We start from the raw sequence: 21,852 nt of genomic DNA, 5'->3' as shown, positions 1-21,852 counted from the left end.
AAAGCAAAGTCTTTACCTACCAGAGGCACGTAGCAGAAAAATACGAAGCTTGAAATTTGGGACATTTTTTTACAATTTACAATTTCAACTATATTGATTATTAATAAATATGTAATTGAAAACATTAAAAAGAAAAATATTTTTTATTTTAAGTCAAAAATAAACTTTTTATATTTTTTTTTTTTTATAAAATGTGAATTTGTTAAAGGGTCCCATCTTATTATTACATATTATTTTATTGTCATATTTATTATTAAAATTTAGTTTATTAAGTTTTCTATATTGTAATAAAGAGATTTTTGACCAATTCATAGTTTTAATATTTTTATATTTATATTAAAAAAAACATAAATTTTTTATAAAAAAAATATGAATGGGTATAACTGGAAATCCGTTTTATTTATATTGATACATATTTATTAATACGGTTGAAATTGTAAAATAGGTATTAAAACAATGTCTCAAATTACTAGCTTCATATTTTTCCGCTAGGTGCCTCTGGTAGCTCAAAACTTCGCCTTAAACATTCATTAATGAGACAACCACCACATATCTCACTTTATGTGGGAAGATGTCATATTAATTATTAGCAACTATAATTATCACTATAAATAGAAATCATCATAATTCCAACTATTTAGGGGTAGATTATATTCTAAAATAATACGCTTGCGTGTGTAACCTTTGCTAGCGGCCACCTGCATATGTTAAAACATTACATTTAACATTTCCGCATTTCATTTAATAAAATTAGAGTATTTGTCCGTTTTTACGAAATTAAGTGAAATATTTTTTCTTTAATTTTATATCAAGAAGGAAATATTTTAAGTGTTTTGGCAGAAAACTGAATAAATAATGTTTGTCTATGACTGAACTAACTGATAAATAAAAGTCATGATAAAACTAATTTTAATTTTTAAAAACAATCTATATTTTTATATGACTGAAATCATAGAAATCATTTTTTTTTAAATAATTTTGGGCAAAGCTTCAGTCATAGACAATAATATTATGCGCAAAGGTTTTAGGCTTCGCTTTCCAAGCTTACCATATTGCATACATTTTGGTAGACAGAGCTGATGTCACGTTACCTGACAGTCATAAAAATATATCTGAATTCCTTCAAAATAATTGTATAAATACAATAGTTGAGAGTATTGAGACATATGGCGTTATCGCTAATTTTTTTATTTATTCTTAATTCAATACTTACAAGATTTATTTTTCTTAGAAGGTAGGCTTTCAATAATCGCCTAGTATGGAGCCTTCGCCACTGTTGCGTATAATAACCTGTTAAAGCAAGCTCTTACAGTCATTTTGCGGTCACTTACCATATAACCAGAAATTGCATTAAAAAAAAGTATTTTTAATATAGATACCTGCATGCAGCTGTGTGTATCACTGTATACAGCCCTGCTACAAATGTAAAATAGGTTGTTATTATATATGTTAAGAAAATATTTGCTGTTGTGGTATAATATAGTAATATACACCTCACATAGCCGGGACATAGGGCCTCCACGGTTTCAGGCAGAGATATGGGAAAGAGTACCAGATGGAGTACTCAAGTAAAACAAGTGTCATATGACTGCACCAATTATATTTTAATATCCCTTTACCTTTAATAACAGTTTATAAATAAAGTAAAACAATTTGTGGGAACTGCATTTGGATGAATCACAATAGCCGGCCTGGAATGCTGGGATATATAAAAATATAAATATCTATATTTACAATAATTATGAGAAAAATAGTGTGCCGTTTATATATTCAAAAAATACTTCCACTGTCCAGCTTTGTATTTAACATCTATTTTAAAGTACATGTTATTTTGAAAAGCACAACAAAGCTAACCCTAGTGGGAAAATATATTATCTCATTTAATTTAATTTTAATGATTTCAATAAATATATTGGTTCCATGATTAATTAAACAGCTCATTCTCTCAAAAAAAACAATCATTTAAATATATTACCTTATCTACCCAAATGTAAAAGAAAAACAAATATAACATTCAAACAACTTCACATTCAAAGTGAAAACAAAAATAATAATCGTCACTGATTTGTGATGATTTCTTTCCTTTAATAAATACTGTACAATTTTATGTTTATCTCGCAGTTTTACACAAAACATAAATGTAAAAAGAGTACAATAATAAAATTAAGTTAGGTACATAAATAATAAAGTTGAATACATACATAAGAGGAATGGGTGAAAAATAAATTCAGAAACATTCTAAAAAAAAATACATCAGTCCTTCAACAGATGGGACAATAAAACATAAACATAATTATTTATTATTATGCAACGATGGAATGATGATGATTGTTTCTTATAGTATTAACAACAATAATAAATAATTTCAATACATTGCATAACATTTTATTATGCTTATAGATTTATATGTATCTGATAAACTTCATCTTTTCTTCATTCTTTTGCTCAAAGAAACATTTTTTCACACTAAAATAATTACCATATACATGTTACTGCACTGCAAGAATACTATAAATAATTTGGAATGCCTATTTGCAATAAATACTGTGTTGGATCACACGCAATATTTTCCAATGATCAAGTTTATCAAAGACCTAATGAATGTATAGCTGCAAAAAATAAATCAGACGATTGAAGGTATTAGCTGTCGCAAACTCTGTTATATCCGTAAACTTTAATTGAGATATTCACATAAAATTGCTTGTCACACAAAGAACCACAAATAGACTTCACGCATATCATTATCTACTATATAAATAATAAAAAACCTATTTATATAGTTACGGCGGATTACTGAGTGTACTGTATCATCAAAATGCTTGGATTTTTTGACAGATATCATCACTCTGTGAAGAAACATTAACGTTACATTCCTTTGACATGATTACACACTATAGGATTGAAAAAAAAACGGTGCTTTCAACAATAAGAAGGAAACAGAAACATAAACGGCTGCACTTCATATGTAGCATACAAAACCACAGGTTCCCAACCGCTGAACTAGCACATGGTAGAAAAGTACACGAAGAACAAAATTTTTAACAATTAATATTATAAAATAGCCGAAAAAGTGAATCTAACTGACTTTGCAACTAGTAATACCCTCAATTTTTTTTGTATTGGTAATTGTAATAATCAGATAGTTATTGTTTTTTCCTGTATGTATAATATGAGCGAGAATGATGTGATGTCATATAAATATGTGCAGTAGCGGCTCTGTCACAGATGGTGGGATCAGATATTAGAACCAGTATTCGATACCATCAATAAATTCCTTATTATACAAAAAAACATTGCCGTGTTAAAAAAAACTGATTATACCTATCCATTATACCATTGATAAGATAAAATAATAGGTACATTCATAAATATTAATGCATTATTTTAAGAAACGCAATCCTATAGGACACAATAAATCGGCATCGATACATAAGAAATACCTAACATGGTTTCAAGACGCATATCATTGAACACAACACATTCAAACATTAATGATGCATATTAGTATGTATCAGAAAGGGATGACTAGCAAAATCACCACCGCTGGTCGTTGATTGTATTAAAAAGTAGGGGGCAAGCGAATGATGGGAAAAAGTACTAAAACAAAACAAAAAAATAATTTAGGTACCTTTGTACCTACATTTTTAATTAAATTCTACGGTAGGTATATTGATGTTTGCAATGCAATAAATATGTCGTATAGTTAGAAGAAACAGCTGATATCAATGAAATAAAATATGTTTGTTTACTTTTGTCATTTTCATTTAATTGTTACCGGGTATCATACCCGTGAGCCCATAAGGTAGAGCCGCCACTGTATAGATGTATGGTATACATACAATTAAATACACATATACAGTATGCACAGATAGATGAATGTTCACCAGTACAGTACAGTACATATCATATTTTGTTATGAATTAAGGGGAATTGATGTGCACCTGAAAGAATTGACAAACAATGCACCTAATTTAAAAATAATTACCTGAAAGAATTGACAAACAATGCACCTAATTTAAAAATAATTTTCCTAGTGAAAGGGCACCGTGTGACGTGAATGTCTAAACTAATTCCTTTAGCCTTTAGCCTACACAGTGTTACGAGCATCTAGATTCTAGGTACGGTAGCGAACATCATAAAATATTTTAAATGTAACAATTATCACTATATTAAATAATAAGTATCTTTAAAATATATTTTATTTGTTAATTCAATCGTTAATGAGTAGGTACTAAAATATAAGTTTGACCGTTGAATGAAGCGGTCAAAGGGCGCATTGGACGGAATACATTTTAATCTTAGCCCCCGGCGGATGAGGGCCGGGGCGATCCTTCGATGGTAATTTCAATTTAGTTATCTTATAGATAGTAAGGCGTCTTTTGAACAGGCAAGACCACAACCGACAATATTAAGTACTTATCCTAATGGAATGTTTACATGTATATTTTAGCTGTCGATGATGAACACATCTATTCTAATTCTAATTAAATAATGGGGAAAAACTTAAATATCTGATCTTAGACTAAGTCCCTTTTAGGTAAGATTACAGCTGCATCGCAGACGAGAATAAATATAAACATTTACATAAAATCTTACTTTTGTACACCTCAAATACCCTAAGTCTATTTTGACTTGTATTCCATACAGTCACAATATTGTTTTTATCACCGTGGTCAAATATCAGGCACCTTGGAAATAATAATGATCACAATATCGGAAACGTCAAACAGTAAACGACATCTGTTCCTCGGACCGAGCGAAGCTTCATTTTCAAACGGTTTAACATTTTCATCGAGGGACGGCTCGCGTGTAAATACATACATTATAATTCTTTCATATTTCTTCTTAAGACACGCGCCATTTTATAAATGAAATTTCAATAATATTATCAACAAAAGTATACAATTTAAAAATCAATACTCTATTTTAAAATTCATTCCGTAAATATGTTGTATATCGATTATATTAACTCTCTTTGTAAAAATATATAAATACGCAAGGCTGGAATGTTTTTCAATAATCTCTTCCCTTATCAGTTAAAAATATATTATAATATTTATAATAAATAGTAAATGTACAACACTTGCAACTTTATATGATAACAAGTAGACAGGAATGATGTCACGCAATCGACAATTACCGAGGTAATTCAAACATTCAGATTTGATGTCAACAGATGGGATAACATACAAGTAGCTAATAGATTTTAATATCAATTTTCCTGGCAATGGAAAGTTTTGGAATAATATGCTACTACAATTTATCGAGTGTAACTTTAGATATAATGATAAAAATAATTCCTATCCTTTAAACCACAATTATTCTCAACATGTTTATTTAGCTGCAGAAACATGCAGGCCATCAAGGGTCACAATAATATCAATGTTGATTACAGAGATATACCAGTGTGTATCAAATTGGGGCCAAAGCTTTACGCGACATACAATTCTATAATAAAATCGTCTGAGGCCGAAAGCGTTGGTAATATTGGTGAATGGAATGGAATGTAATGAGGAAAGCGAAAAAGACGTTGGATGCAGCCTGACTAACACAATATGTAAAAAATAATATTTAAGTTACTTGTAACAGTAAGATAAATAAATAACATGTGTATATTAAAAATAACAAGGCTTTTTTATCCACGGTCTTTTTTTTTTTGTACATTGTAATATTTCATAATTCAATTAATCAGGTGTAAAACATCACCACACAAAATAAATAGAGAAAATAATCATTCTCCTATGTTCAAAATATTCATTGTACATAATAATGTATAATATCAAAATGTTTATTTGAATAACACATCAAATCTCTTGCAAACTTCTGTTGTCAATGTCGGAATGATTATTTGGCATTATCTGGTCGTCAATAATGTTGAAAGCTGCACTAGCGTTATTATTATTCTTTATCAAAATGAAATGTCTCATTGCCTTGCCTGAGGTTCGATATGACTTTGGTCTCAAAATAAATAAGTGAAAATTGCAACAGACTCTCGACATATAAATCTGCCATGAAACCATTTTCTTAAAACAATAATGGGAGGTTCACTCCAACAGAGTAGCCATACAGGTTGCCTGAATACATATTTCGAGCACTAGTAAAATTCATCAGTTACCGAATATGTTGATACAGTGCGAGGCATGCTGCCAATCGATCCTCGCTATCTTCTACTATTCTATTCTATTCTTGGACATATATAATTTGAAATACCTCAGAAACATACATATTACGAAAAATTTTGAAATATTTTTTTATTTTTTGTTCAGTGAGTGTTTATAAATTAAAACTAAAATTTGGAGAGATCCTGATGCCATCTTCATCAAGGTATTATAAACCTTGATTCAAAATTACAAAAGATAGTTGCCAATTTTAACAGAATTTGAGACAACACTTCACAGTAACTTGTTAGTCAATTTCAGCATGATTAGTACCTATGGTACATATTGCTTAATCGGTAAAGCACATTGGCCGGAATCTGACGGTTGCAGATTCGAGTCTCACTTGGTCTCATGATTAAAATTTTTTTCTTCTATTATGTATATTTCTTAGGAGTTCCAAATTACGGAGATTACATTTTTATAAATGTCAAAAGTCAATCAGTAGGGAACATGTAATACTGGAGAATTTATTTTTGCCAGGCGGGTAACGATACACCTCTCGACGATAATGCACGATTCCTACTATGACAATTTCATAATGTATTTCAAAACATTAATTCAACCCAACTGAATTGAATAATTATGAAGGCGACAGTGAATGATTGACTCTGACTCCACTGATCATAACTGTTCGATAAGTACTTTGCTCTCTGTTTGATTGATCCCAGGGTGAGTACCGAACGTAGGGATTAAGAAGAGATACTCAGGCTAACCGGTGTAGCTACTCTATTGATGTGAACAGCATCGGTGTCTCACTGATGACTCTTGCTGAGCAGATGTGAGTTAAAGTCATATACATTGTTGCACTGCTCCCCGCAGATGTTGCATTTCCAGGGGTTGGAGTCACAGTGGCACCCTTTGTGCAGGAAGTAGAGGGTTGAGTCGGGGAAAGAGATGGCGCAGAAGGAGCACACCAGTGAGGCGGGATTCAGGAAGCCGCCCATAGGCTCAGCATGTGTCGATGTTATCACGCCGCCCTCCGATGGGGACGCGCGCGCTGACATCTGGAATTGTAAATTGTCGATTAGAAATTAATAAAATAACATTTTACTTATTCATATATCATGCAAGTATTAAGACCAATTCATCTTAAAATATGAGAATGAATTGTTTTATCATTCTATATACACAAACCAATGACATTATTAATGGACAACGCACTCAGTACAGTAGCTAGCAAGTAAATTCGCGCATAGCAGAGGTAGACGTCACGCAATTTACATTATGCGATATCACGCATCGGGAATTTATAGCAATATCACCTTTATTGTAATGGCGTTAGAACAGTGTTTCTAGTGTCAATGTTCATTTGGGCGAACCCGTTCGAACCGAACCATTCGGCAGACCCGACAAAAAGCATCGGGAATTTATAGCAATATCACCTTTATTGTAAATGGTGTTAGAACAGATTATGCCATTCGGCAGAACCGACAAAAAAGTGAGTGTCATTTTTTATCCAGATGCTTCGTCCATATTAATGTCATTGACACAAACAGTAAAAATACACCAAACCGCAGGTAAGTAAAATAATTGAGACCAACCGCATTTCTCCCGCGACCTCTGGCAGAAATTCTCCTTCTGATGTCTTCACGGAGCAGACTCTTGAGCGGTGACACTTTGATGAGAGATGAGAGCGAGCTGGAGGTCACCCCGCTGCCCCTTTTGTTTTCGTTGCTGATGGTAAAGCTGTTGGCTGCACTCCCGATCCCCCCTTCGCCCCCCGCTGCGCTCTCGCTTTTCAGTGTGTGTCCGGGTGGAGAGTCATCATGCGAAGACGGCTCCTAAAATAAGAAACAACATTGTTAACAGCAGGAAAATAACATGTACGGATCACAAATATTATTCAATGAAATTATTAGTTTGCGTTAAGAGCCAATACATCTGCTGACCTGAAAAAGATTGAGAGTGAATCCTCAAGTCATTGATTGGCTATATTATTGGTTCTAATGTGGGTACTGACATTAATTGTGAAAACAGCTGAACTTATTTAACACCTGTGGAGATAGAAATCCATATACATAAATGATGGTAAGGCAGTGAACGATCAGACCATAATGATCTATACAGCGAACTCAATACTGATCATTCACTCGCTATTTAGAGCCCACGTTCAAATGAACAACCTGAAATTACATTAGGGTGCAGTAGGGTTAGAAAGTTCCAGAGGGTGCAGGTGGTTGGCTGTCAAAAATATTGTTTATTGCGCACTTTTTCACGACACGAAACGAGCCTTTTGCATAGAAGTTTCATCTCAGGAATTAAATGAACTAATCATTTAGAATGGATCGCCACATGTATTGTTTTCATTGTCTTCAATTCACATTTAAATAACTCATTACTGTTAAGCTAGTCGTTCAAGTACGGCAACCGAGACAGACGACACTACTATAGAGATGTAGTGTTACACGAGATACATGACACAATTACTCTAAGAGCAGTAGGGATGCATGTAGCGTATCGGTTGGCGGATTTGAATGACTTTCTTCATACTGCGATTCATAACTCTCTTCTTTCATAAAAGTATGGATGCTGAACTGGATCCCCCACGGAACCCAGGTAGAATAAGGCCATTCGGGAGTAGTACTGACAGATATGCAACGATCCTACTCAATATCAATGTTTCGAAAAGGGGCGCAGAGGATCACACTGACACCGAGAAGTATTGTAATAAAAAACGATTGATTTAATTTATCTTATTACACAAAATACACACCTGTTTGATGGGAATGAGGCTGATGGAGGGGGTGATGTTGGCGCCTGCCAGAGGCGGCAATTGGGAATGTGAACTGCTGGCCACGTTGCAGTTGCTGTCGCCCGATTGAGGGGAGTTGGGTCCTTCTCCGGAACCATTCAATCGGCTCTCAGATATGCCTCCTGTCAAAATAATTATTTATTATATAACCTGTGCAAAACTAATCAGGAAAGTATTTTCTTGAAATGGATGAATGACCCAGTTAAACTATGTATGTATTTGTTATCTACGTAGAGATTGAACAATTACATGTTATAGAATCAGTGCTGTACTCTTGTAATACCAGCATTCTTATAATAACCTTTGTCATTCATTACAGAATATTTTCAGTATGGTTGAATTGGAAACTGTAGAAAAAATAAGTTGTAAAAAAAGAATTTTTGAAAGAGAAAAAGTGGTTTTAAAATTTTACTATTATATTATGTAATAATTACAAACAAGTGTCCAAAAAGAAACTGCCGCGGATCTAATGTCTTGCGTCTTTGGCATAAATATTGGCAGACCTTTCAGAAATTGTGAGTAATATGTAGTAGAAATAATTTATGTTTCATTGATAAAATTTCTATAAGTAAATAATGTAACGTTCTAGTAGGTATATAAAACAGACATTTCTCGCTTTTATTTCTTCGATATTTTTTTACATCAAAACTTTTGATATTTCATTTGACATGTTTTATAAAAAAAAATCTCCGAAGATTGGATAAATAAGCAAAAATTTATCTATAGACTTGCTCGTCACAAAAATATCTTTCAAAGACCCATAAATTCCATTATATTTATAGGATGTTTGTTACGAAAAATAGTGTCTTGAAATCCCGCAATTTTGTGTCTGAAATTTCCTCTTCACATCAACAGTGTTAAGGGAAAATGTTATTTGATATATATTTTTTCTAATTCATGCTTTATATATAATAATCTATAATAATCCATTGAAATTTAATGTTCTAACATTAAAATTATATTACTAAATTACATCTTCTTGCGAAACAGATCTATCCACTTTGTTAATAAAAACATTGAAATGTTGTCTATAAATAGATAAGCCATGATCGAGATACTTACTTTACTGCAAATGCAAAATATTGCAGAAAGACTTGGAAAGTTATCAGTGTTTTGCAATGATGATTAGATTTCATCAACAATAATTTGTGAACCGTGTTAATGCACAGTCAGCGGTTAACTCGGCGACAGCTCAAGATGTTCAATAAAATTTAACAGCTAGAAGTGCGCTCAGAACATAATCACCGTGTAATCTTATTTCTACTGAATGTGTAAAAATTAATATTTACAATACAATTAAAATATAATATGTTGAAATACACGCGAGTTATTTACGTTATTAAAGTTATTTCTTAAGAAATTGATCTATGATTCGAAAAATGATATTACGGATACTTCAATCTAAAGCCTAAAATTCTATGTTTGTTAACGCTTTTTTTAATATCAACACTGGGCATAATTTGTAGTAATTTGTCTATACAACAAAAATTAAACAATACCAACAAGACAAAAGGATACAAGTTCCTAATTTAATTACCGATAATTACTTATTATCATTAAATTAATATGAAGTAATCATTTTATACAATATAATGATTTATAACCTACAAAAGCACAATTGGCGGCATGATAATGTGAGATAAATATTATTGAAAAGAACTGAAAAATTATGCATAGAATTATATCGGATTGCCTTAAGAGAGTTAAAGTAAGTGCAGTTTAAATTAGAAAATGCCATTCCGAATCCCATAACAGTACGATTAAAAATGCTGAAATCATCGGATCGTTAACTTTTATACAATTTTCTCCTACTTAACTCTTTAACGTTTTCAACCGAACGGAACGACATCCAGTTTTTCATATTTTATAAGTCAGTTTTAATCGTAATAAATACGGTTGATAAGATTACTCGTAAATTGTACGTAAAACATTTCACCGTAGCACAGTTCGCCGTGAACGAAAAGAGATGACTGTATACTATATGGTCTCCAATTTTATTAGATTCAATATGAACATTAATTCCATTGTCATAGCCGATTTTGGCAAAATTCTTGAATTCAAGAATGAAAACCTAACCTAACAAATAATCCAGTATATCAGCTATTTTCAAAATTTGTTTGCCGCTGGCTTCCTGTAAACCGACGAGAACCGTGTTTTATTTAGACATGAATTTTATCTCAGTATTATACGACCCAAAGAGATTGGGCGGTCTTTAATATACGACCATATATTTCTGATACAACATTTCACGGTGAAGTGTGATATGACGAACTGCAGATGTACAAATTTCCGGACACGGATTGATGGTGCATCGAGAATTTTGGTAACTTGTAAAATCAAGCTCCACGTACCCGGGTTATTATTAGACTGACCGGGTGAGTACGTTTCATTGTCAGCCATAGAGATCTCGACGTGGGGCGTGAGGTAATGCATGGGCGGAGTGGCGTTGTCTGTCGATCGAGCGCCGGTGCTCTCGCCACTGTCCGAGTAGGTGGCGGCCACCGAGACGGAGAGGCCGGGACCCAGGGATCCCAGCGCCCCCAGAGAATTCTCCAGAGCTCCGTCCACCGATAGAGTGCCGGAAGTGAGGCCGGCCGCCAAAAGGGAAACGGGATTGGTGCCCGGGCCGGGATTATCTAAATCGATGCCATGTCTGAAAAAAGAAAATATAAACCAGATAACATGGGTTTTCAAACTATTTTAATCTATTCAAAACTATATAAGCAGAAAACAACAGCGATATTATAAACAGGATGATCACGTTACATGAATGCTGCGCCAGACAACTTGCTACAAATAATATCAATACATGTATTCCACCTTCATTAGGGTAAATTTAGATGGGGGTTGTTTTATAATTACTCTCACCCCTCATTCTCTATGGCTTTTTATTATAATGTTTCTATTGTATATTTATATAACTTTTTAAATCTAAATGTCGAGTTGCAAATATCTCCAATTAATAGTAATGTCTGTGATATGTTCAAAGCAGCATCATAAATGTATTGTAAAGTAAAACAAACAGAACTCCAAATCTGGCTGCTGATGAAAGATGTTTCAAATGAATGACAATATAAAGCTCGCGCAGAGTCAAATGGGTCACCTGTTAAAGAAGTGAACTCGTAAACTTTTCATGGTGGGAGCTCGATAGCTGCAGAGCGGGCACGTCTTGACGAGGTCGTGCTGGCCAACATGTTCATTCTGGAAATGCGCCCGCATGGCGATCTGTCTCTGGAAGCCACGGTTGCAGATCGGGCAGTGGTAGGGCAGGGACTTGGTGTGCGTGGTGAAGTGCTCGGCCAGGTGGTCCTTGCGGAAGAACCTCTTCTGGCAGACGCGGCACTCGTAGGGCTTCACACCGGTGTGGCGCATTTTGTGTCGCCGCATGTTGGCTCCGTTGGAGAACTTCATATTGCACACGTCGCACTCGAATAGCTTTCGGTGCGGGCGGACTTCTTGGGGCGGCGCGACGCCCCCGCCGCCCGTCGCCGCATTGTTGTTATCGCGCGCCACCGTACACTGCGCCATGTGGGCCGACAGAGAGCGACCGCTCAGCGATGTGAAGACGTCGCACGACCCGCACCGTAGCGGCGCGTTGCTCTTGTCGTCGTCCTCCTCCACTTTGTAGCCGACGATGTCGCCAGGCTCCTAGAACATTCAAAAATACATAAATATTATAAGAATTTACAAACCAGCCGAATTCATCTGATTCGCTTCAAAACATCTCAAATAATGTGAAACGGGGAAATATGGTTATAACACAGAACTTTGGGGTTGGAACTGGGACGAACTAATTTTGATATGGATAAATTGGTAATCGCAGAGAAGTATGTTGGCATTTCCGAAAACAAACAATAATGGCGGCCCGTTGTTGTGTTGACAGTAGAGGGAATTTGCATTGTTAATGTAACTCACGAACCGTTACTTGTCACTTTATGTGTTTCATGTTTTCCATTTGGCTGGCTGTTTTAGCTAAATTTTATATGTAATTACTTCGATTACAGGGGATAAGCAAACATGTACCTACTACGCGAAATTTGAAATGCATGGTGTAATTAAAAAAGTGAATACATCGATTCGTAATCAGTTCGTAATCGTTTCACGGTTTATCTTGGCTATAACTGCAAATTTAATAATTCATGTCATTGACTGTTCAAATGAATACATAATTGTGTGAAAATGCTTGCAGTTGATGGTAAAAATGTTGAAGAAACCCTTCTTCCAGATGTAGCTATGGTTTCTGTATCAAATCTTCCAGCTTGTCGTAAGAGCCATTTTTCTATACAAGCTCAACAAACTGCTCCTCTTATTTTTTCATTATATGAAAATCAGTAATACCAGAGCCGTTATTCCATTGCACCGCGAGTGGATTATTGAGCTGTTATTACATTGGTTATTCTACGCAATTGCCTGGAGTAATAACAACTCAATAATCCCGGTGTGTTATATTCCACTCGCGATGGATACAATGGAATAAAAGCACCGAGGGTATTTTTTATTTCTTCGAAATCTTTGGGAAACATTGCAATGCCATCAGCCAATTTAATTAATAAACTAACTATGATAGAAGTATTACGAGCCTCAGAATTAAACTTACACAAACAGTACACAGCATTATTACAGCGACAAGTGTAATAATTGTTATACGAAACAACACATTGACCTATGTGTACGATATAACTATTCAGTCTCTTGTGTTCATGACAGTGTCACACCTTATTAGAATAACTTGACACATAAACAAAAAATTACTTAGTACTTTCATAAAGTCTTTACGTTGTCATAAAATGAGAACACGTTAGACTAAAAGTCAAAAGATAAGAAAAAACACCCACAGTTTACACTTTATTACTGCCAACTATTTTGATTCACACACTTCATACGCCTCACAACTGGAATGGAATGAAAATTATTGTCTTTAGTTCATTTTATTCCTGAAAACTTTCTAATTTTTGATACCTACATTCGACAATTAAAATTTTCTATCCTTTAATTATCCCAAAGAGAAAGTAATACTTAATAAATTCGTGGTAGTTTATGAAATTACCATTATTGAAGGAATTCAGAGAAAATATTTACCTGATTTTATCCATTTAAATAAGTAAGTATTAGTATGTAAACAATTAAGTGCCTATTAAATAAACCACAGGTCATAAATTTACCTGGATTATTACTGATCCATGTAATTATACCTGTTATGATGTAGGTAAGTGATTGGCAGATTAAATAATATACTCAACTAAATGGAATTTGGCCAAGTTAATTTAATGTTAACTCAATTAAAAAATACGCTTTATTGAAATAAGGAGAAGAAACAATTACTCCACCAAATAGTAATATGGGGTAAATCCTAGAGGTAAATCAACAGATTGGGCCATTGGTTTATTGGAAATTCTTCACCAATCATTTTTTAATGGTAATCATGCAAAATTATTAAGTACATGTGGCTTTAAAATATTTAATATTGTAATAAAATTTTTATTAAATTACTTATTTGCGAATTGCGAACTCCGATCGTCATAGTAGTTATTGCGTTTACTTCAATTGCAATGCGGTAAACTGTTTGCAGTAAATAATTTTTATATCAGAAAGAAAATAAAAAGGCTACATACACTTTAATTAATATGAATGAAATCATTAATGATTCACTATCTCTACCTCAGCGTGACAGCACGTGATGTGATGGTAATGTGCTCGGGCCATTAGAGTCCGTCAATTAAATCAAATATCAAGCTTGCCTGATACATTTTTATTCAGAGTGTATGTATCATAATTAATATCAAGCAGGTAATATTAACAAAGTATATAAAATAGACAGTTATTATTATTTTTAAATATAATATAGATTGTGAAATCGATTTTTTAATATATATTATACTGGTGATATTAAAACATTACAATGATGCCATACATAATACGCATAAGGTTGCATTGATACTACGATACATTGGTGCGACAGTGAAATATTATTATATGGCTAATGAGTGTATTGTTCTCATTCTTCAAGTGTAAGCGAGATGCGTTGTCATTATGTGGTGCTATTTGACAGGTTGTGAAAATTGGTAAACGTCAAAATGCTCTGCACGACGTATTTCATATTTTTTTCTGGCAGGTTCACCACTATCATTCTACTGCGCATGCATAATATGTCATATCAACTATCGCGTGAAAATTCAGAAGCTGCAAAACTTTTTTGATCCATGCATGCAGTATTGCAACTTCCACGATAATAGATATTTGCATTTCATTGTTATGGTTGAGAAAATATGTATTGCGACCAGTAAATCCATGCACTTGTAAATGGGCTAGCTATAGCTTCATTGATGGATAATATTGGTACTTTCAATTTAAGTCATCTGTTGTCAAATTTCATTTGAAAATGTAATGAGTTTTATAAATTATTTTTATACAGAAGTTAAATGTTTTTTAATATCTATATGGCTAAAAATGTGATAGAAATTAATTAAGACCTGGTTTTTACCTTATCATTATTGTTGAGAGAATTTTGTTGCGGCGATATTGTGCCCGAATCTGCTTCCGTTTCCCCAGTGACAGACATAACATCACTGCTAATTTACTAACACTTCATACATGCCGACACTCCAATAATTTGTCCTCCATTTAACCTGGGGGTAAACAAACAATCAGATTTCAGAGAACAGCAATTTTCATGTCAATCTAACTTAGTGGGTAACCGGTAAACTATAAGTAATTCGACTCGCAGACCTACTTACATAAAAGAAAAACTGTCAAATATTCGAAAAAGGAACAAAGTGTAATTATTACAGACCTACAAACTTATCTGGAGAATGATATGGGGAAGCCACTGTCGAAAACTACCCAATCAAGACTCGTAACTAGCAAAATCTGACATTCGAATGACGTTTTTCAATATGGCGTCTTATGGTAGTTTGTAGTTCCATTTTTGGCCATTCTCCAGATAAGTTTGTAGATCTGTACAGACCTACAAACTTATCTAAAGAACGGATGGGGGAGCCACAGTCGAAAACTACCCAATCAAAACTCGCAACTGGACAGAATCTGACATTCGAATAACGTTTTCAAAATGGCGTCCATATAGCAGTTCGTAGTTCCATTTTTGACCGTTCTTTAGATAAGTTTGTAGGACTGTACCAAAGACATTGAAGGAAACCTTGATACCTAGATTCCTAATTACTCATTTAATAAGAAAGTAGGTAAGTAAGTACCTAGGCAACATAAAAAAACACATTTTTTTATATTTGTCGATATTTATAAATGAACTACCGTAAAACTGTATTACTTAAGACGGTAGGGTAACTTGAGACAAAATGACCTGTTGTCCTTTTTTTCATTGTCGTAACATTATCACAGTGATCTCACTTTTAATTTTGAGTCCGAATGGAAGAGTGCATAATATGTGTCTCTCGTTTACAATTCTCCCGAGACATTTAAGTCACAGGTAAGAAGCAGAGTCTTTATTATAATTTCAGTAAATTAAACGTAGAAAAATAGTACTAATATAACCATCGCCAACCTATACTTTCAATTGTTATTATAAATTTGTATTTATACTTAAAGGTTGTTTTGTTCAATCTTTTAGTGACGATGAAAATTGTTACATTACTAATTGTTGATGATAATGATATCATGATAATGTGACCGTTTTAATCACAAAAATTGTATAATATGCTTCATCCTCCACAAGCCACAATAAAAAATTATTGTTTTTATTTTTAAATATTAAAAAGGCAATTGGCTTTAATGGGTAAAATAAATTTACAGTTTGAACAGAGTAACCTTGAAATTGATGGGTAAATAAATATAATTTAGTACCTATTGTTCTAAAAATTGAATGTATTCTTCTGAATTTTCTAATATTTGGCATTCAAGTTAAGTAGGTTACTACCTATCTAAAAAAAATACACTTTTGCATCTGACAATTTGAACTGTCAGTGGCCAATATTTACGATACAAAAACAATTTTAAATGATATTATTAACACTCTTGTATTCTTATTTAAAAAAATAACAATGATGTAGTATTATGGTTCCCGATAATATTATGCATACGCGAATCACTTGATCGACAAGTAAATCACAAAAAATCATTTACCATTGAAGGAAACAATATTGGAACTCGCGCAAATTCCTTGTCCGGAACGTATTTTTGATTATCTTGGCATTTCCAATTACAAAAAAATAATATCTACCGATTTCATAATACAGTCGTAAAGAGAATCCGGACTTGAAAGATGCAACGTGAAAATACGGATTTGCTTGACCTATATTCGAGATAATACCGAGTGGCAAACTTTCAAACAGGTGACATTCTATGTTTCTATAATCTCAGGTAATGTTTGACTCGACTGTCAGTGGACACACAATATGAGGCGGCCAAAGTGATCTCTTTGTAAATTTGCGATATTTTCACAGTTAAAGTACGTTAAAACAATGAACCTACTTACGGAAGCTTCATACGTCGACAAGAACAGCGGTATTTTAGGGAAAGATCGCTATGTGGCCTAATTCGCTGCACTGCACTCAATAATCGAGGAAAATACCGTTTGAGGAAACATTCGGCACTATTTGAGTGACTAACTTTATTTACCAAATAATAATAGACTTGACATGTTTAATTATACATCTACCACAATTTTTAACACCAAAAACAAATCACTTTTCTCATAACCACCAATTGTTACATTCCCATTTTCACTCGTATATCACAGTAGGGCAGCACACATACGCAACCACAAATCGAGTAGTAACACTTTACTCACACACACAAACTGCCACAAATACCAACTATACGGGAACGTCCGTTAGCTGAAGCGTGATACCTGTTACGTGTACTCTTCTTTCAAGGCCTAAATATCGTAGGAAAAAAAGAGATATCAAAATAAATTTGTCTTTAAAAACATATGGCATGTACAGTTAGGTGTAGCCAGATAGAAAAAACAAAATGTGGCTGCGCTTTAAAATAATTAATATTTTAATACTATTTTTATTTTATATATATACGTGTAGTAAATAAGTTAGAACAGAAAATATTCAATTTTTTTCAATTACTTTTGAAGTAGGTACAAAGTTATAAATATATTTAAAAAATAAAATAAAAAATACAAACGACATCTAGCGTATATTTAGTGTAGCTCATATCGATATCCACTATATTATATTATTATAATTTGTAATAGATAGATGGCAAAATAGCGAATAATAATTGAATAATATTCTCAATATAGATTATGGAATACCAACTAAGCTGATTCTCATTTTTTACAGGATTACTGGCATTACCATGGAAAAATCCGAGTAATACTGGAATTTATAAAACATATACCTTTATATTTTATAATGTATCAACAATTGTTATATATTGATATTCATGATGAAATGACCAACATACCTACTATCTCATGCTATTTACTCCAACATGCTGCATAATACCCAGTTTACATGTGCATGGATTTATTGCTGACAGTACGTATTATCGCAGCCATAGCAAAAAAAATACACTCAAGTCCGAGGCACATGTCACGGTGCTTGTCGCCTGCTGTCACGGGCTGCCGCTATGGAAAAAAAGGGTGTAATGTCGTTTTTCTTTTTGTTTAAAATCTTATCAGACTGATGCTCCCATCCTGTAGCACATTTTGAACCTTTATTAAACGAACATTGTCAGTTGGCAAAATCTGCCGTAATCATTAAAACAAGAATGAGTGCACTTCACGTTGAACTTTACTGCATCGGCACCTGCATGATGCAATGAACGACAATTGAACGTTTTTATCATATTCCACATGCCAACACTTTTCGTCTGTCACGTCAAAGTGTCAGACTGACATTCTTTTTTGTTCTTAGCAGTTGGCACTATGTATTTTCTATGAGAATGTTGTCTATTATCTATGGTCTGCAGGCTGTGTTCTATTATCTATGAATGTCATGCCGCATGTATTTCAACGTACGCACACATAGAAACTGTTAAAATTAATTGAAATTAGCATGAATAATTAATAATAATTCAAATTACTAATACATTATAGTAGGCACTCTTCATCAGTGTCATTATTCAGTGAATTTACAAGATGGTGCACGTTCAAAATATTCTGCAAAATGACGAAACCATAGACATTTTTATCGCCGTGAGTTCACGTGATAGTCCACGGCATGCACCTCAATGTGGGTGGGCTTTTATACGCGGCGTAAATGGAAACTGCCATTTTTGGTGATGCAGGCTTGTGTGTCTCTGATTAGGAATTGAAGGCATCCATTGTTTGTTCTTCCAAGGTGCAGAGCTAACCTGCCATTAGAAATGCCTATTGGGAGGGCAATAACTATGTGGACGTTGTTTTATAAGTTTTTAAGATAGCGTCTATCAACCTAGTTCACTCTGTGTGCTTCCATCTACTTTTATTTTTATTATTTTATTTTATTTCTTACTTTATTAAGTATTGTATTATTAACTCACATTACTCTGTATTTTTATTTGAAAAATTATTCACACTTATTTTATGTCATGTCGTGAACGCTTTAAATTTATAATTTGTGTTCATTATAATACTTATGTAAAATAAATAAATTTGAATTATCGTGCAAGTTGCAAGATTGCATGCATGGATCAAAAAAGTTCAGAAGCTTCTGAATGTTCATGTGACAATTGGACCGTGTGATATCTGCGCATGCGCAGTAGAATGGTATGGTTAAGGTAAAATGGCTTAATCCATTCCCCCTTATTTAGGGATGGTCTGTGGTGGTACTCTATCCGCATGCTTTGGAACATTTTCTCTATGGATTCAGTGATTTGACGTTTACAATTTGCCAGATCATCCGCTATTTTGTTGCCCTCAATTGCTATATGTCATATATCGCGGAATGAATTTTTGTCAATCACACCATAGGCCATATTAAATGGTGAAATTGAAAAAAGCATGCATTCAGTTGTAATATAATATTGATACATTTTGAAGGGGAAGCGTTACCTAATCATTTCTATCAATATTATAATATACTCTTACAAATGAGTGAATAGCCACAGTAAGGTGTTGTAAAGCCATTATTTCTGTTGTGTGTATAGGGCAGGGATGGTGTACCTATGGCACACGAATTTTATGTTGAAGAGAAAAAAAATAGAAATAATTTAAAAAATATTTATTTTTTATAAAAAGTTTTACAAATATCTAAGTACCTAAATATATATTATATAATATTAAAAATGCCTATTTTCTTCTGTTTTTAAAAATATTTATCAATCAACGTGCAAACAGAAACGACGAAATTCATGCATAAATGACAGATCGCATTGTCTAAAAAATAATAGGCAGATTTTGATCGATTTACAATCATTTTACAATGCAGTGTTGCCATGTCTACTGAAATTTCAGTAGATGTACTGATATTTTTTGCCACTGTGGCCCACTGTGGAATTCTTCCCTAAAAAACGAGCCGTCGGTGAAAAAACGAGGAGCTTGCGGCCCACTGCGGAATTCTAGTCTAAAAAAATAGAATAACTATTTTTTCATTTTTTTCCTGCTCGAACTACTTGAAAAAGTGCTTGGCACGTCAGACAGTCAAAAATAATATTTGGGAAATTTTGGCACGTGTACGTAAAAAGTTTCGCCAACCCTGGTATAGGGTATTGAATAAATTACATAATATTATTGAAATTAATGTTACTTAATACTGTTTCGAAAGCATTGATTATGCAATGTAAATTGAAGAAAACGGTCATCATAAACAGTTTTAAAAATATATTTCATAGGACCAGATATATCGTGTTATTAATTTTTCGCATAATCCATTTTCATCTTGTTAAGTGTATGGATATACACATTTTTATTGCTTTCTGCATAAAAGTAGACTTTTTCGAAAACTCTTTCAAATTTATTCTGTTGATTGTGATGATATCCTCAAACAGTTTTTTGTGTAATTCTAAAAACAATAAAGTACAAAAAATTAGCACAAAACATAATTCAAATATACTGCAAAACAATAATCCTAAAGTAGAGATGTTTTTGAAGTGTAAAATATTAATTATTTCTTATATAATGCATTAATGCACGAGTAATTCAATCCATTAACATTAACCTTTTCTATGCCTCACGATATTACTATGGCAGTATTTGACAGGCCGCAGATTTTTAACGACACACGTTGAATGTAGCGCGAAGCTCTTACTAGAATTGCTGTCATACCGATAATTTGTGGCTTAGTATTTCATAATCATTCAAACAGATGTCACTGTTTTTTAGATTATGCAAATCAATCGACAGTGGCTAGTAATTTGAGTTTAAAGTCAGACGAGGTAACTTGCGAAATTTGTATGTGCGGCCTGTCGATCACGGCCTCATAGAGTGAGATAACTCGCTGAAGGCATAGAACCGATTAACCACTGCTCTAACAGAACACGCACTATAGTCCATATCTTGGACAATACGTGTTGAAAAAAGCTAATGATACCTGTACACGTGCATGGATTTACTGCCACAAATAGTGTGCAAATTCAACTATCGCGATAATAACTGTTTCCAGGCAAAAGTGCTGACTGTCTCGCCAACCTCATTTTAGTGAAAATTGATTAAAAGTCAATAATGCTCTGTGTGGCGCTGTAGATATTTTTTTCTGGCAGATTTGCCACTATCGCTCTACTGCGCAGCCGCAGAGGTATCACACAAATTCAACAGTCGCTTGAAAATTCAGAACTGGCTGAACTTTTTTGATCCATGCATGCAATCTTGCAACTTCCACGATAATAAGTGTTAACACGTGCATTTTCTTGTTATGGCCATGATAATATGTATTGTCAGCAGTAAAACAGGATATATGCGCAAACATCATGGTAAAAATAGGACAGTGGCCGTGCCAATTTCAGCCAGCATTAAAACTGCTGTTTAATGAAGACTTTCTGTGCATTGAACTAGTTTTAATGATTATTTACATAAGATAGGGTGGTATCAATTCTGGC

The 21,852-nt window shown here is 33.5% G+C and overlaps 2 protein-coding genes across 5 annotated transcripts in view; both read right to left on the bottom strand.

The window, feature by feature from the left end:
- Positions 1 to 5,658: 5,658 nt before the first annotated feature.
- Positions 5,659 to 17,626, bottom strand: LOC147063922 (uncharacterized). 4 transcript variants are annotated; one of them, XM_085958867.1, is made up of 7 exons: positions 17,353 to 17,626; positions 15,392 to 15,536; positions 12,014 to 12,558; positions 11,262 to 11,563; positions 8,872 to 9,032; positions 7,700 to 7,939; positions 5,659 to 7,162 (listed from the first exon to the last, which is right to left on the bottom strand). In XM_085958867.1, exons 2-7 carry the CDS (start codon positions 15,467 to 15,469, stop codon positions 6,911 to 6,913), a joined length of 1,578 nt encoding a protein of 525 aa, XP_085814993.1. In that variant the 5' UTR covers positions 15,470 to 15,536; positions 17,353 to 17,626; the 3' UTR covers positions 5,659 to 6,910. The 4 variants fall into 4 exon arrangements, with proteins under 4 accessions (XP_085814993.1, XP_085814995.1, XP_085814992.1 ...); XM_085958869.1 differs by having other exon boundaries at positions 11,283 to 11,563; XM_085958866.1 differs by having other exon boundaries at positions 17,357 to 17,626.
- A 2,791-nt stretch (positions 17,627 to 20,417) lies between these two features.
- The window catches only part of LOC147063921 (putative multidrug resistance-associated protein lethal(2)03659), a 49,155-nt gene continuing 47,720 nt past the window's right edge, over positions 20,418 to 21,852 (bottom strand). Inside the window, exon 23 of the mRNA XM_085958854.1 lies at positions 20,418 to 20,819. Coding sequence (XP_085814980.1) covers positions 20,772 to 20,819 — 48 coding nt within the window. The 3' untranslated portion in view covers positions 20,418 to 20,771. The remainder of the gene's footprint in view (positions 20,820 to 21,852) is intronic.

This window comes from Rhyacophila brunnea, unplaced genomic scaffold (assembly GCF_057557595.1).
Source record: "Rhyacophila brunnea isolate RB1 unplaced genomic scaffold, BYU_Rbru_1.0 scaffold_8, whole genome shotgun sequence".
Taxonomy (NCBI): Eukaryota; Metazoa; Arthropoda; class Insecta; order Trichoptera; family Rhyacophilidae; genus Rhyacophila; species Rhyacophila brunnea.
This window is presented reverse-complemented; position numbering and strand designations above follow the sequence as displayed.

Coding starts and splice junctions, on each gene's coding strand:
- LOC147063922 (XM_085958867.1), bottom strand. CDS start 15,469: ATGTCTGTCACTGGGGAAACGGAAGCAGATTCGGGCACAATATCGCCG. Junction 12,559..15,391: donor CTCTCAACAATAATGATAAG/GTAAAAACCAGG, acceptor TGAATGTTCTAG/GAGCCTGGCGACATCGTCGG. Junction 7,940..8,871: donor GCCTCATTCCCATCAAACAG/GTGTGTATTTTG, acceptor TTCTTATTTTAG/GAGCCGTCTTCGCATGATGA.